This window comes from Gymnoscopelus braueri, assembly GCF_963280865.1.
Source record: "Gymnoscopelus braueri genome assembly, chromosome: 20".
NCBI lineage: Eukaryota > Metazoa > Chordata > Actinopteri > Myctophiformes > Myctophidae > Gymnoscopelus > Gymnoscopelus braueri.
In genome coordinates, this window is record NC_137622.1 from 29,193,376 (window position 1) to 29,208,381 (window position 15,006).

General features: G+C 44.9%; 1 protein-coding gene across 1 annotated transcript in view; it reads right to left on the reverse strand.

The window, feature by feature from the left end:
- fat4 (FAT atypical cadherin 4) overlaps positions 1-15,006 on the reverse strand; it is a 109,096-nt gene that overhangs the window by 41,536 nt on the left and 52,554 nt on the right. The window contains exons 2-6 of the mRNA XM_080415474.1: positions 11,975-12,106; positions 5,674-5,935; positions 4,240-4,590; positions 916-1,520; positions 180-497 (exon numbers count right to left, since the gene is read on the reverse strand). Coding sequence (XP_080271600.1) covers positions 180-497; positions 916-1,520; positions 4,240-4,590; positions 5,674-5,935; positions 11,975-12,106 — 1,668 coding nt within the window. The remainder of the gene's footprint in view (positions 1-179; positions 498-915; positions 1,521-4,239; positions 4,591-5,673; positions 5,936-11,974; positions 12,107-15,006) is intronic.

Here is a 15,006-nt window from a genome sequence, read left to right on the forward strand (position 1 = left end):
ATTTGAGTATTGTACTTTATAAAAATCATTTTAGTACTTTTGACTCTACTTAACGAAGCCTAAAATAAATGTATTTTTTTATTTATGTGTTTCAATGCTCAATGCCAAAATGGTCAAGTAAAATGTAATGACCGCCCTAGCACGCACGCGCACACACTCACACTCACACTCACACTCACCTGCAGGATGTTTCTGGGCAGGTCTCTGAGGTTCTCCGGAACGTTAACGGTGTAGGGCGAGAGCTCGAACACGGGTGTGCAGTCGTTCACGTCCAGCAGCACGATGTTGACTGTGGCTCGGTCTACGCGGGGGGTGCTGCCGCGGTCGGCCGCTTGGACCACCAGCGAATAAGAGGAACGCACCTCGCGGTCCAGCTGCTTGGCCACGGAGATCACCCCCGTGACCGAGTCTATCCTGAAGTCGGAATTGGTGTTGCCCTCGGCGACCGAGAAGCGGATCTGTCCGTTGGTGCCCTCGTCAGCATCGCTGGCGAACACCTAGTAGAACAGAGTGAAATAGAGATGTTATTGTACCAGTAACAAGGACGACATAATTCATATTTAGTCATACAGAACCCTGGGAGACCCCAGTCAACCAAGTATATAAGTGATAAGTGGTTAAGCTTGTCCTAGCCTGCTGCAACCCTCCTGATTTCGTGTATAAAGGGGCGTGTGTATAGAGCCGGCGAGAGACGGCGCCTGATCCTATTGGTTCACCGATCTGTCCGTCAATCCCCGCCCCGTTAACACAACATTACGAGCGACGCCCACTGCACTCTGGTTGGTTGGGAAATGAAACACTTCCTCATACCCAGTACAGGCTATAGTTGGGCCAGGCTTTTATTTTTTAGCAAAACTAAGCAATAAAAGCCTGGAGATCGAGGCTAAGCTTGTCCAAGCTCATCTCTCTTCTCACCTGCAGGACATCGGTGCCCGTCAGGGTGTCCTCCTCGATCTCAACGTCGTAGACATTCTGCGAGAAGCTCGGCGTGTTGTCGTTCACGTCAAGCACCATCATGGTCACGTCCATGGTGGCCGACAGAGCGGGTTCGCCCTTGTCGGTGGCCACCACCGTAAGCGTGTAGTTGGCCAGCTCCTCGCGGTCCAGCTCCCCGACCAGCCTCACGTCCCCGTCGATCGCGCCGATGCTGAACTTGTTGCCAAACGGCCCCCTGAGGCCGTACTCCACGTAGCTGTTGGGCCCGCTGTCGACGTCCACGGCGCGGGCCGTGAACACCACCGTGTCCACCGGCGTGTTCTCCTGGACGTAGGCCATCCTCTGGGACGTGAACGAGGGCGGGCAGTCGTTGACGTCCAGGAGGATGATTGACACCTGGGCGGTGCTGGTGAAGCGGGTCATGGGAGGCGGGGCTAAGTCGTGGACCGTGACGACCAGGTTGTAGAAGGACTGGGTCTCCCTGTCCAAGGCCTTCTTTGTTTGGAGGACGCCCTCCTTCGTGATGTGAAACTGGCCCTGAGGGTCACCGGATGCGATGCTGTAGAAGAGCTGGGCATTTAGACCTGGAAGACATGGGAAAGGTATTGCTTTGATTATTTCATGAATCGGTCATAGATATCTGTTTTTGAAATTCAATTCACTGATGTATAATTTAAAAAAAAGATATCTGACTGTTATCGTGTTAAAAAAAGGAGACAAATACTTTCAATGGGGATTATTTAGAATGACCTCGTATAAACAATAGCAGGATAACAAGCGATGACACAATACTAGAGGTCAGGCACTGATTTAACGGGCTCTCATTGTTAGAGATGCATACATGAATTTGAATTAACTGCTTTTGTTCGTTATCGACATTACATTTCCACAAATTGTGCATGCACATCAGCAGGAGCTCTGGTTGCTACACTTGTCCGTCGAACTGGATGATTCATTCCTGTACCATGACAGATTGCTATCAAAAGACAAACAACACCGCGGGCCACTTCCTAAAAATGATAGCGCCGCTGAACAATTTGGGAAAATCCCTCTCATAAGAGCAACATTTATTTAAATGACATAACTAGAGTGCGACTAAACCCCAATGTAGCAAAACTATCTACCCTTAAAATCTGTCCTAATCCGCACTACTCCCCTGGAGCCAGGGTTAAAATGAGCTTAAATTGAGCGTCTGTAATTCAACTCAACAGGGTATTCATGTGGAAAGTGCTGGCATCTTCCCACACTCTACCACATATTTACAGTACACAAGCAAGCAATCCCTTATCAAAAGCCCGGAGTAGCACTTCCATCCCGGTTTTACGGCCGCAACATCCACAGACAAAGTCTGGGGGTCAGGGGTCAGGACTTAGGAAGTGCTAACAATGGCACTGCTTTATTTTGACAGTGAGAAGCGGAGGTTATATCTGCGAGTCTGGGACATGGTCAGACTGCCCGGACGCCAGAGGACCAAGACAGACTGGGGTTGAGTGTGTTTCCCAGGAATGTAGGTCACAATAACCACATTAGGTCTGCTTGAAGTGGTAATTACAGTAGGAAAGAGTAGCAGGGGCTGTTAAAATACCATACGGCACTTGAGAAACATGGACACACCACCTGATATTGAGAGATATCTTAATCCATTTAATCACATGCTTAAAGGGATGTTGTAATTTCGTCAAATCACTCATGCATGACATGGAAAAAGGATGAAAATATTATGTAGGTTTAATTGCTATACTCTATATCCAACTGTCATAACAAAGTGACAGCCCAACATTAAATTAGGACCTTTCACACAACTGATTTATGGACTATGACAATAAATTGTATAATTATGTCGCATGTTGCATAAATTCCCACAGTTTATGGGATATTCCAGCCCCACACTGTCCAGTTACTGCAACTGTGACTGCTAGCCCTCTCATGTCTCATGTCTGTTTGTAGTAGCATGTCATGCTGTTTGATCGAGGGACCTTATTGTGGTGTTTCACATTTGTGAGTCAGTTTGGATAAAGCCATCAAATGCCTAAAATGCACACACATATCATTTAGTGGGTGTTCTAAGCGTCGTAAGTGTAATATTTTGTATTATACATAATCCCAGAGAATGCAATTAAGCACTGAAAAATTGGTCTATGTACTGTACATCTTCTGAAATCTATTCTCGACCAAAGGATTCCCAAACTTTTCCATGCCAAGGACCACCAAATAGCTATAGTCATCTGGCTGTGGTCTCATTGCGTAAGTAAGTAAAGTAAGTAAGTAAGTAAGTAAGTAAGTAAGTGAGTAAGTAAGTAAGTAAGTAAGTAAGTAATCAAATAAGTACATAAATAAATAAATACATAAATAATTAAATAAACAAACAAACAAACAAACAAACAAACAAACAAACAAGGAAATGACGTGGATCCTGAGGATCCACATAGAAACGGCGTGGCTCCAATGTGGATCTCGGACTTGGCTCAATGTGGATCCTGGACTTCATGTGGCCAGCCTGTGACATCAGTCATCTACTGTATGATATCACTTGTCTATGACTTATTGTATCTATGACGAATGTCTCCAAAATTTGCGAAAGGTTTCAGCACAATCGCAGCCCCATTGACTTCCATTATAGAATTATAAAAAGTACAAAACATATAATATATATTTTTAAAAACAGTTGTGGAGGTATTTCTGTGGCCTACTGGCAGCATGCACATACTGTTAAATTTGCGGTGTCTACCGGTTACACATACAGACCCTGTCATAGACGGCTAGCCTCTTGCAGAGCCACGGTGTAAAATGTTTAAATATAATATTTCTTTATTCTAGACCAGTGGTTCCCAATCTTTTGTCCATGCGGCATCCCCTTCTTATATCTGACAAAGCTGAGACCCCCCCCCATATGCACGCAGTTGTATTTTTCAGACATGTTACCCACTTAAGCCCTACTCGTACCACAAACAGCGAAAACAGCAGATCTACAAGCAACACATTGTGAGCTTGTAGATCTGTAGATTTCACAGCTCCAGTAGAGCTGCTGGTGCTTAGTGGCCAACAGTATGCTGACTGTAGCTGTACTGGTCGGCTCCCGGGTTTTAATGTGTGTGTCTGTGTAAATGTGAAGCAGGGCGTTGCTGAAAAAAGCACCCATGCTCAGCCAACCTCCCCTGGGTAAATAAAGGTAAAAAAAAAGAATAAAGAATGAAACACGCTCGTAGAATGGGCACTAAACCTGGTCATAGCCCCGGGCACTACAAAGCCTTAATCGGCCCTCAATGTACTGTGTGTGTATTACATAACATGTACGGTACGTACCATCGTCAGCATCACTGGCTCCCACGGTGACAATGCTGGAGCCTGGAGGCAGGTTCTCTGAGACGGAGGTGCTGTATGCAGTGGTGTTGAACACCGGAGGGTTGTCGTTCACATCCAGGATGTTGAAGTACACCCGCACTGTGCCGGCCTGGCCTCCACCGTCCCGGGCCTTCACTGTCAGGATGTAGTACTGCTGGGCCTCGTAGTCCAACGGCCGCGTCACGTTGAACACACCCGTCACCGGGTTCAGGAGGAAGGTCTCGTCCTCGTCGTCTTCCTCCACCGAGTAGGTGATCTCCCCGTTCGACCCCGAGTCGGAGTCGCTGGCCAAGATGGCTGCCACGATAGAGCCTGGGACACAGTTACACCAGTAACATTAGAACGGTCTCTTTTTTGCCAGACCCAAGGGGTCGGGCTTACATGAGGCTTTGTATCTGTTTTCTCCATACATGGTATGTCACTTTGTCCCCCGGCCCCAGCCAAAAAAGTCTGTCCCTCTTTCGTCATGAACTATTCATGACATCATTTGTAGGTGTGTTACATACTAGGACTTCATTCTGGGTCTGGCAGAACCAGGTCTCCTGGTCTTGTTTTCTTGGTATATTGTAGCTACACTAAATACATTTCTGGCTGTATGTTATTACTCTACCGAGAAAGTGGTGTGGCCAAATGATACATTAGCAGCCAGGAGAAAAGAAAGTAGCAAAAAAATAAAATGGTAATTTCTAAACCGCTTTTAAAAACACTATAATTAATCATTTAGTTCATGTTTGCATTCATACATCCTGTTCATTCAGTATCTGTTTCTGCCTTGCATCTTGGCAACCCTACTGACACAAACCGAGTCAGATAAAACAGATTAGAAGACAGGGAGGTTTTGGGGGAATGTCTGCTTCTCTATTAAAAAATTACAAAAACAACAAAATGTTGAAAACGTACTTCAAACGTTCCTATTTGGGGCTCAGCCAGTTAGTGCACCGACCACATGGTGCTTGGCAGTCATGAGGTTCACAAAGTTTGAATCCGACTCCCGTCATATCTCACATGTCTCCCTTCTCTCAGTTTCCTGTCCCTCTAAATTCTACTATCCAATAAAGCAACATTTAGAAGAAGCTAGTGTGATGTCTTAGCTCTACAAAAAGATAAGTTTTAATACCATTAGGAAAACTGATGGCTGTTGAGGACACTATCACAAACACTGAAATCAAATTTAGACACACCATTCACTACGCCCGAACATACTACAGTATGTGTACTGTATGTTTCTGTGCAAGGTTTCTCTATTAGTCCTGATATCGTCACTGTAGGGTAGAAACCTTGTATGTCCAAAACCGTCACTTTTAATTGATTTACGACCGCAACGATATGCTTCACAGCACTCACTCAGCACTCACTGTGTGATGATGTCACTCGGGTACTCGCATGAGTCCTTACCTGGCGTCGTGTCTTCGAGGATGTCAAAAGAGTACGTTCCACGCGAGAACTTGGGGGCGTGGTCGTTGACGTCGCTGACGGTGATGTTCAGCCTCATGTCCGAGGACTGCTTTCCGTCGTCGGCGCGGACCAGGAGGGAATACTTGGAGCGGCGCTCCCGGTCCAGCTTCTTGGTGGCGATCAGGTCACCAGATTCAGGGTCGATCCGAAAACTCTCCTCCGCCCCGCTGATGATAGTGTAAGTCACAAGTGCGTTGGGACCCTAAAAATAGATGAAAAAGGTGTCACACAGTGGCAAAAGGCACGTCCTGTCCTGCTGGGCTGGGTGCTGGATAAACAATACGGGAGGCTCTTCCTCAGACCTTACTGGGCAGTAAGGTCTGAGGAAGAGCCTCCCGGCTCGAAAGGTTACCAATAAATTAACCCACGATGGGAGCAGCATTCTGGTATTTGATTGTTTTTTCACCGTACAAATACACATATTAAAGGCCATTTCTGATTTTATTTGATTATTTACACGCACACACGCACACACGCACACACACACACACACTAAGTACTCTGACATCGTGTACAACAGGTATTGCATAACCGAAGGGCATGCGTTCCCAATGGGCATCATCCCCAACCGGCATCGGCCTAGAAATAAATATAGGAGAATTGTGCGGGAGAGGTAGCCTAAATAAACCCGAATGAGCTTATTGTAGATCCTCCGTTAAAGTATGTGTATAGTCCGGTAGTAAACAAAACAAAAACATACATCAGTGCCAAATTTTGCTTAATGCATAGTAAGTAAAAAGAGACAGAGACAAAACTGAGAAAAAAACATGGTAGTCATGAAAGAAGAGAGTCACAGTTCAGAAGTTTTATATTGTGATATTTGAGCGCTTGACTCAGAGGAAGTACTGCAACAACCTTACCTCAAAGGATTTTGCATGGTCAAACATGCATATGTTTACAGGACAAAACCCATAAACATAACATTGGACCAACGGTGAGTCAGTGTTTGTTGGGTTTACACACATTCATTGTTTCAAATTGACCCAACTCTATCTCTCAGGCAGCAAACCAAACCAAACCTTAATTAACTCAATATTTGCGGTGCTTTCAAAAAAGTTGTTTCATCCCAGTTCTCAGGCTACAGGGCAAAACACAGGACAATACATTTAACTTGTTTCCTGAAACCGCTGCCTCAGATGTGAACTCTCAGGAACCACGGGTTGTCCAGTATCATGAGATCACAAGATCAAAGTTACACCATGTTAGCGTGTCATGTCCTCAGAGTGAGAGCTACCTCTCGGCCCAGATGAATGACACACTTCTCTGTTCAAGACACTCTTTAAACGGAAGGCTCCATCCGTGGCCTCCCCTACCAATCAATGAAACCAAACCCCCAACTTCTAGTACGAAAATTTTAATATTGTGTTTGTATGCAACAATTTGGCACTAGTATAGCCCCCCGTTTGATTCTGTGATTCATGTGTCCTGTTTGCTTTGCTAGTGCAATTGTATGAGCCATGAAACCATAATGTCGTAATGACATGCGGGAAGAGTGCTGTGTGATTTCAACACTAGATTTTAAACTCCACTGAACTGCATTGTAAGATGAAAATGTCTTTGAAGCAAAAAAAAACAACTCTGGCCCGCAAAGTTTTTGGCTAATAGGTGAAGTGAAATGAGGACATCCTAAAAGGTGAAAAGAGTTGAAACTAATTAAAAACATATTAATATTCTGTAGTAGTAAGAAGTCACTCACAAATCTTATCTAGGGTAGCGTAATGGACTAGGGAGAGAAGGGAAAAATCAACACAGCAGCTGAATGGTGATATTCTCATGGGGCTCCCTCTTAGTCTTTGAACTTCTACAGGCTATAGTGTTCCTCTATAAAGGCAACTAATAGATCCCCCGGTACTTTGGACAAGTACAACCGCCAGGACACATGTGGAAGCTAAAGCAGGGGCTTTGGAATAGGAGAGGAGAACTGAATGCGATATGACAACTGAATAAGCCCGATGACAGAAGTTGACATTTATGTTTGTCCTGGGCACAATAGCATCCTGAGAAACATCAGACAACTGTCTCTGCCCATGTCTTTCGCCGAAGAGCAAAAATGGCACATCAAAAGCTGCTGCTATTCATCGAGATGAAGCGAAGGCTTTAAATTACAGCTGGTAAAGAGCTAAGCTAAATGTGTCTCTTTCAGCTACCCGTGAAGTCTGGGCAGCTTTTTGATCGTGGCAGGACAATGGTGAGGCTTATGCAATGTGCGTTGCATTAAGTGCTTTCTATACCTGCAGAATATCTTAAAATATTCCTTTATTGGTTATAGGTACAGTTCTGAGGATGCATCACATTATGCATACTGTGAGTTATTGTTCGTCTAAAGTAAAATATTTTAGTGTTTATGTTCATCCTGGACAGACAGTAGTGAATGCATCTGACACATGATTGGAGGCCTTCGAACCAAATACTTTCTGCCCATCATGAATAGAAGTGGGATACTAGTATAGTCCTCCTTTTAAACCCTCTACATCAAATCTCCTTGCTAAAAATAACTGATCTACAAGCTGATCTCGGAGCTCTGCTACAGTATTTCCACCAAATATTCACCCCAGAATAGGGACGCTAGGGTTCATGTGGTTAATATATTTGACAATATCTTTCTCTAAAACAGTCCCATTCCTTTAAATAGATACAATGAGAGACTGTGCAAAGATAATGAACCAACCAGCCAGAGCACAGTGTTTGTCTCCAACAGCCTTAGATGGAGTACATATTAAGAGGCCTAGTTCATGTCTGACTCCTTATCTCTTTCCCATCACTGCTAGTTTTATGATAAGATAAAAATGCCTGTCATTTTGACCTTGCCTCTCTCTCTCTCTCGCTCATTGCATTACCAGAGACGTGCTCATAGATCCAGACCTAGTAAAAGTGGGGAGGCGCGGGGAGATTAGGAGGACGGACTGAGCGAGGCTCAGCTCATCTTAAGGACCCCGCTGTCATCAATCAGGAGCTCCAGGTCTGGCAATCCCATCAGCCACCTGGGCTGCGGCTCCGGAATCCAACACCCGCAGTTTGCCAATTAATTTTCTGATAGGGTTCAAAAGCAGAGCATGAGAGGTGGGAGGGAGAGAGACAGAGTAGGGGGTCCCACCTAGGCCCCTGTTCAACACTTTCGTATGCACACGCTCGCATGTGTGCGTGCACACACGATCAGGCATGTGCGCGAACATGGCGTGCACATGTGTGCACACACATACTGTAAGTTAACCAACACTGACCGCCCCCTTGACCTTCACTAAGGACTACTTTACGGCCCTCAGAAGACATTGTCATTAAGGGGATGGGTGGGTGGGGGGGTTGTGTGGCGTGTGGGCGGGTTGACCAATTAAACAGCAGACTTCCACGGAGCAGCAGACTCAGGAACAGAAGGAAACTCATTTAGCAGACGAGTGGTTTTTGGGAGCAGGCAGTTCCTATGAGGAGTGGAGAGGTGCGAAGCAGACAGCGCCGCCAGGGATTCTGGGCTTCCGGAATGCAACGTTGAGCTGAGCAGGCGAGGCCAATCATAACGCAAACAGCTTGTTGTCACTGAGGCCCTCCAGATGAACCCTTGTTGAAACGCGGTAAAGTCTCAACTCGACTCGACTGTCATGGTGTAAATCCGCTCTGAACACATTCATGCCTTAGAAATGGCGGCGGTTATAATGAAAACGAAAAGAAAAGTGCATAATGCGCCGCTGCTTACAAGAGTTGTGTGTATCTGGAACACATTACTGCTCAATTTCAGACTGAGGTTACTTTTTGGAGGCCTCTCCAAAAAAACACCCATTGTTGTACTTTTCTTCATTAAGAGAGCTTTACCTGCCGCGTGTTTTCCACATTAGGTCACCATGTTAATAAAATGTTCGGGTTCTCTACAAAAGCACAAAAGGTAGTGTATTTCTTTTCAAAATGAGGTGAGAAACATTTTTCAAAGAGAGTCCGACCTAGCCCGCGTTACGAGGAGAAAAAAATAAAATTAAAGAGAGCAATCTCTTTTCTTTTAACCCGTACGCAACCTTTTCCTTCTTTGGGGTGGAAATGGGTGTAGCGAAAAACGGATGCTAAGAAACAGCATTTTAATACCCTCACACATGAATCCCACATGTAGCACTGTTAAATTGGATGGGATCATTATGATGTCTGAATTCAGCCAGTCAGCTGGCCAACAGCTTGCGCTCTTGGCTACTCCAACCCTGGCTCACACATGTGGCTTTCTCTCAGCGAGGGCTCCAGTTCGTTCCGTACGCTTAGTGTCAGCGCAACTTAAGTTTCCTGCGTTAGGATGTGGGCAAAGTGTTGGCCGGACTTCTGCCTGGCTCTGAGCAGGAGCTGGAATGAAACACAGGCTCCTATTTAGCGACCCTATTCATGGCAGTGTTGAAGTTTGGGATAAACATCTATAACCTGTAATTCTCGAAAGACTCCACTAGATTCTCTTTTTTTGGTCTTACGGTTTTTCTTTTCTGCATGGCTCAGTCTCACTGCGGGCAGCATGCTACTTCCCCTCAACAAAGGGTTATTGTTTGACCTTCATCATCTCAACTAGATATTAGCACATAAACTCAATTCAACGCCTGAAGTCTAGATACGTGCGTGAAAGTATAACATTCAACTTTTGAGTTGTGGAACACAGCTCACGCAGACGTGCCCCTCAAAAGTCAAATGTGAGGAAAAAGGGAACGACAGTGAAAGAAACACTGCTCAGTTTGATTTCACCACCATATGTTAAACCTTTCAAGATCAAAGTCTTGAGGTCTCTGGCACTGGGGAGCAAAAAAAAAAAAAGTAATCAAATAATGTCCTTAAAACCCCCCTATTGAAAATACTGACTTGATTCCAGGCCTGAGATTTACAGTCAATATACAATTCTGATAAAAGAGAAAATGGACGAAATTGGACTATGTCGAGTTTTTCTCACATTGAGACCTAAGCGTAGGGGTGAGGCAACAGCTGTGCAATAAAAGACGTGTGGCCTCATAAGTTAACATTAAGTTTGATTCCATATTCCCTCTCTCACACTAATCTTTCTCCTCTATGGCCTGACTTCTTTCCACTCGCTTCCATTGTGTCGTTTGGCATGGGCTGATGGACCGCAGACCTTGGAGATGGGGGTAGGCCTCCTTTTCACTCACTGCAGGATTTCATGTCCACATCCTGCCTAAAGCATCGAAAGATGGAGGTGATTGGTAATTGAGGGCGATGCCAGTGATGTAATGTGAACTACGGGGGCCGCAGAGGGATTATCGGAGCCTCACGGTCGAAAAAAATCTATCACTAGTCCGTTTGCGCTCCACGTCGCTCCATGACACCATGGTCTTTACATGCCTCGAGTTATGTCAAAACACAAATTCTCTCTCTCTCTCTGTGTGTGTGTGTGTGTGTGTGTGTGTGTGTGTGTGTGTGTGTGTGTGTGTGTGTGTGTGTGTGTGTGTGTGTGTGTGTGTGTGTGTGTGTGTGTGTGTGTGTGTGTGTGTGTGTGTGCGCGTGCGCGCGCGCGCGTGCGTGCGTGCGTGCGTGCGTGCGTGCGTGTTTGTGTGTGTGTGTGTGTGTGTGTGTGTGAGAGAGAGAGAGAGAGAGAGAGAGAGATAGTGATAGAAGAGAAATAGTGAGGAAGAAAGTAACTGCAGGCTGGGGACCTTGCCAAGTGTATAGCAAGGGCTACAACAACAACAATAACAATTATGTGGCATCATTATTCACTTAGTGGAGAAGCACAGGTTAGTATGCTACGGCCTGCTTATGACCTCTGTCACCATTGTGCACTATGTGACATCTTGTTGAACTTTAGTAGAACCTTGGATTATAGAGCTACCAACCTGTCCATGATATACGATCAACTTTATCTGTTGCTCCTCTACTATTGGCAAAGGTCTCAGAATCACACTTTTAGCTTTTTTTAAATCCTTGAGCACAGAGGCAAGAGATATCGATTACTGACAATATTTGTGCATGATATTTTATATCATGCACAAATAACTACTGTATATAACCCAAGGTTCTACCAAAGTCTAACATCATTTAAGTGCCAATCTAAAAAATCCTTCCAGAAGTCTCCAGCTACGGACATTGTTTTAAAATAAATATTCACAGAACAGATTTGTTTCAAATTATATGTATCACGTGTAGTTTTCTTCCAGATGTACATGCGTTTAAATCCTTAGTGGTTTATTTACTCTAGTAATGCATGTGCATTTTGAGTGAAAGGCTGAGCATCTTGACAGGCACAATAGAAAAATGCGAGGAGCTGTTACAGTACCTCGTCTGCATCCGTGGCTGTTAGCTGCATTATCTTGTAGCCATCTCCAATGTTCTCCTCAATGGTCACGTCAAGAATATCGTTGGGGAAAACAGGTGGGTTGTCGTTGACATCCTGCAGTGTGATCTCGACCTGTGGGTGGGGGAGACAGAGAGAGAGGGGGGGAGAATAAACAAGTCTGTTTCCATCAAAAATCCTATGTCAAACTTGGCCTGCTAGACCCGTTAAGTTAACAACAAAAAAACATTGTCCTCCTCTCCCGTGGATTTCTGGTGATTGACAAGCAGCAGGCCAGGGGAAAGTTATCGTTCTCATGAATCCTAAGTGGAACAAAGAGGCTGGAGAGGAACAGAGATGGTAACCTGTATTCACTCTTGTTCTAGTCTAGCAGCCTCCAAGGTAGTGTGTTATCTCCAAGGTAGTGGGTATCTAAAATCACGAATCATTTCATCTACTATTTGTGTGGAGACTAGTAGTACTGTAGTAGAGAAAATATCTATTATCAGAGTTTCAAACAACACCTCGCTTGTAGCTTCAAATTTTATTCAAGAAGCGAGACTCCCATGACTTAAGAATTAAATCCCTTCTTGCTCTTATCCTCGTTGAAGGGATAGTTCACCCCCAAAATGACTTTTTTTCTATCGATTAGTCACCCCATGGAGATTTGAATTCATGGATATTTTTTAGTTTTTGTCGCATTCCTAAGCCAATAATTTGATCACCGGGTGTATTTCCGATAGGAGACACAAATAATCTACTTTGTGTCTCCTACCGGATACATTAGCCGGTAGAAGACGGGAAAAGATTATTGGCTTAGGAATGCGACAAAAACAAAAAAAATATCCATGAATTCAAGGCTTCATGGGTTGTGCAATTGATAGAAAATAAGTAATTTTTGGGGTGTACTCCTTTAAGTTTAAAAAAATGATTACTCATCCACTTGTTGATTGTACACAGGCAGTCATGGACCCTATGGACATTTACATGATGTTTTCTGATAATGTGGCCTAAGGGAAACAGCTGTCTCCAATGCCGGGCCCACTCTGCAGTATGTGATGATGGCACAGTCGATTTAGGTGTCACAGACTCATTTTCAAAATCGGAGTTAAAACAGCAGGTTTCAAGCATTGTTCTTCACTCTTTATCACACAGTGCGAGAGAGGGTGAACGGTTTTCTGCCCCATTCCCCCCGATCAAGTGACGCAGATCATTTTCAAATCCATTTCTAACTCAGAGATTGTACAAATGTAACCAAATGGGTCCTTATGATTTGAACCCTGAGGATTTTTACTGTGTGCAGCATCTCACTGGGACACATTGTGTATGCATTCCAGACAATGTGATCCCAAGTGGGAATCAAACTGACTACCCTCCAGCCATTGAGCCAGGCAGGACCTCCCGTGGCGAGTACAAACAAAGTAGAACAGGACCAGAGCTACAGTACAGAGCTATGCAAATGTCTGGGGGAAAGCGGTGCACTCGAGACAGTGAGAGTGAGGCAGACATTTGCGGTGTCAGATGTTCTCTGTCTAGCCTGGCAATGTTACATTTCCACTCATATCCCACCACTTAAAATGTGATCCCCCCCATCTCATCCTCTAACCCAAATATATATTTCAAAGCCGGTAAACATGGCTCGATTCTGAATCATAACAGACATTTTTGCCCCACATTCTCTTGTTTGTTGCTTCTGTAAATATGTAAAAGCCGTGTTTAAATTCTCAAGCGATGGAATCTCCATTAATGTTGACAGTGATTATGGTAAGCATTGTGCCCGCCGTCGTGAGGCTGGACATTATACCGTTGGTTCTACTGTTCTGGTGTAGCGGCATCGACGTCATGCTGAGCCTAACAGGAAAAAAAGGAACAGCTGTCGAAAGGTTCCACAATGGGTGACTTTTTTTTTTTTTTTTTTTCAACCAACCTGAGTTTCCCTTAAGATATTTACAGGGCAGACAATGGGCCTCAAGGCCATATGGACCTCCGAGGTGGGGGATGGGGTAGATGGAGGAGGGTTTGGTGGACCGGCAGATATAGCAGTCTATTCATACTTCGGCCATTAACAGGAAAAATACTGTACCGTGTCCCCACAAAATGCACAGGACACAGAACAAAATGCAGCTGGGACCTCTTTCCTCACAACTGCCACTGTCTTCCTTTCTGACTTCATTAAAGTATATCAAAATAAAGAAAATACTGCATGTTCAGAGAGATGGCAGGAGTAGTATAGTCTTGGAAAGTTAAACTGCAGTGTGGACATGCTGGATATGTTCGCCTGTTGGGATCAAACCTATGATGCTTTGCATCATTTGATTATGAGGCTACCCCACCGACCATGACCAAGTTCAACCCTGATCCTGACTCTCCTGAGGGATTAAAATGTGAAAATTGTGATTATCAAACATAAACTGTAGTAAAGCGCATGTATTTAATTCAGTCTGATCAGAGGCAGGGATAAAATATATCCCTACCGGGTGCGATATCAAAAGCAGAGGCATGGACCTGCCCCCATACCCCAAAATCGAACCCTGGTCACAACCATCGCAGCAGAAACAAGACTATGTACAGTATTAGGCAGATGCGCCGCATAAGCAGGTCACACCAACTTCGGCTCTCGACTCAACTCAGGGCCCGAGCCCAGGGACCCGGGCAAAGTCAACAAACAATGAATATTTATCTCCCGGCCGTGTGTGTCCCCCTTGATGTGTAAATAATGCAAGGCCCACTTCTGAGGAGGAACTAATTAGGGCAGAAGTGCAGTTTTGAGAAATAATTATGTTTCCCGTCTTCCAGTTTGCATTACCCAAGCTCCCGCGGGGACAGGAATTATATCAAAGAGCTGTGGTGAAAAATTAATCGGGAGGAAGAGGAAGCGGAGACAGATCGGGAGTGAAGAACAGATCATGGAGAGAGACGGAGGAAGAGGAGATTTGGTTCTGTGGCGTTGCTCCGGGGCACACAGGCCCCAAGACCCGCGGACGCCCTAGCCAGGGCAGGTGAAACACATTAGTTTACACGGTAAAAGATTGTGT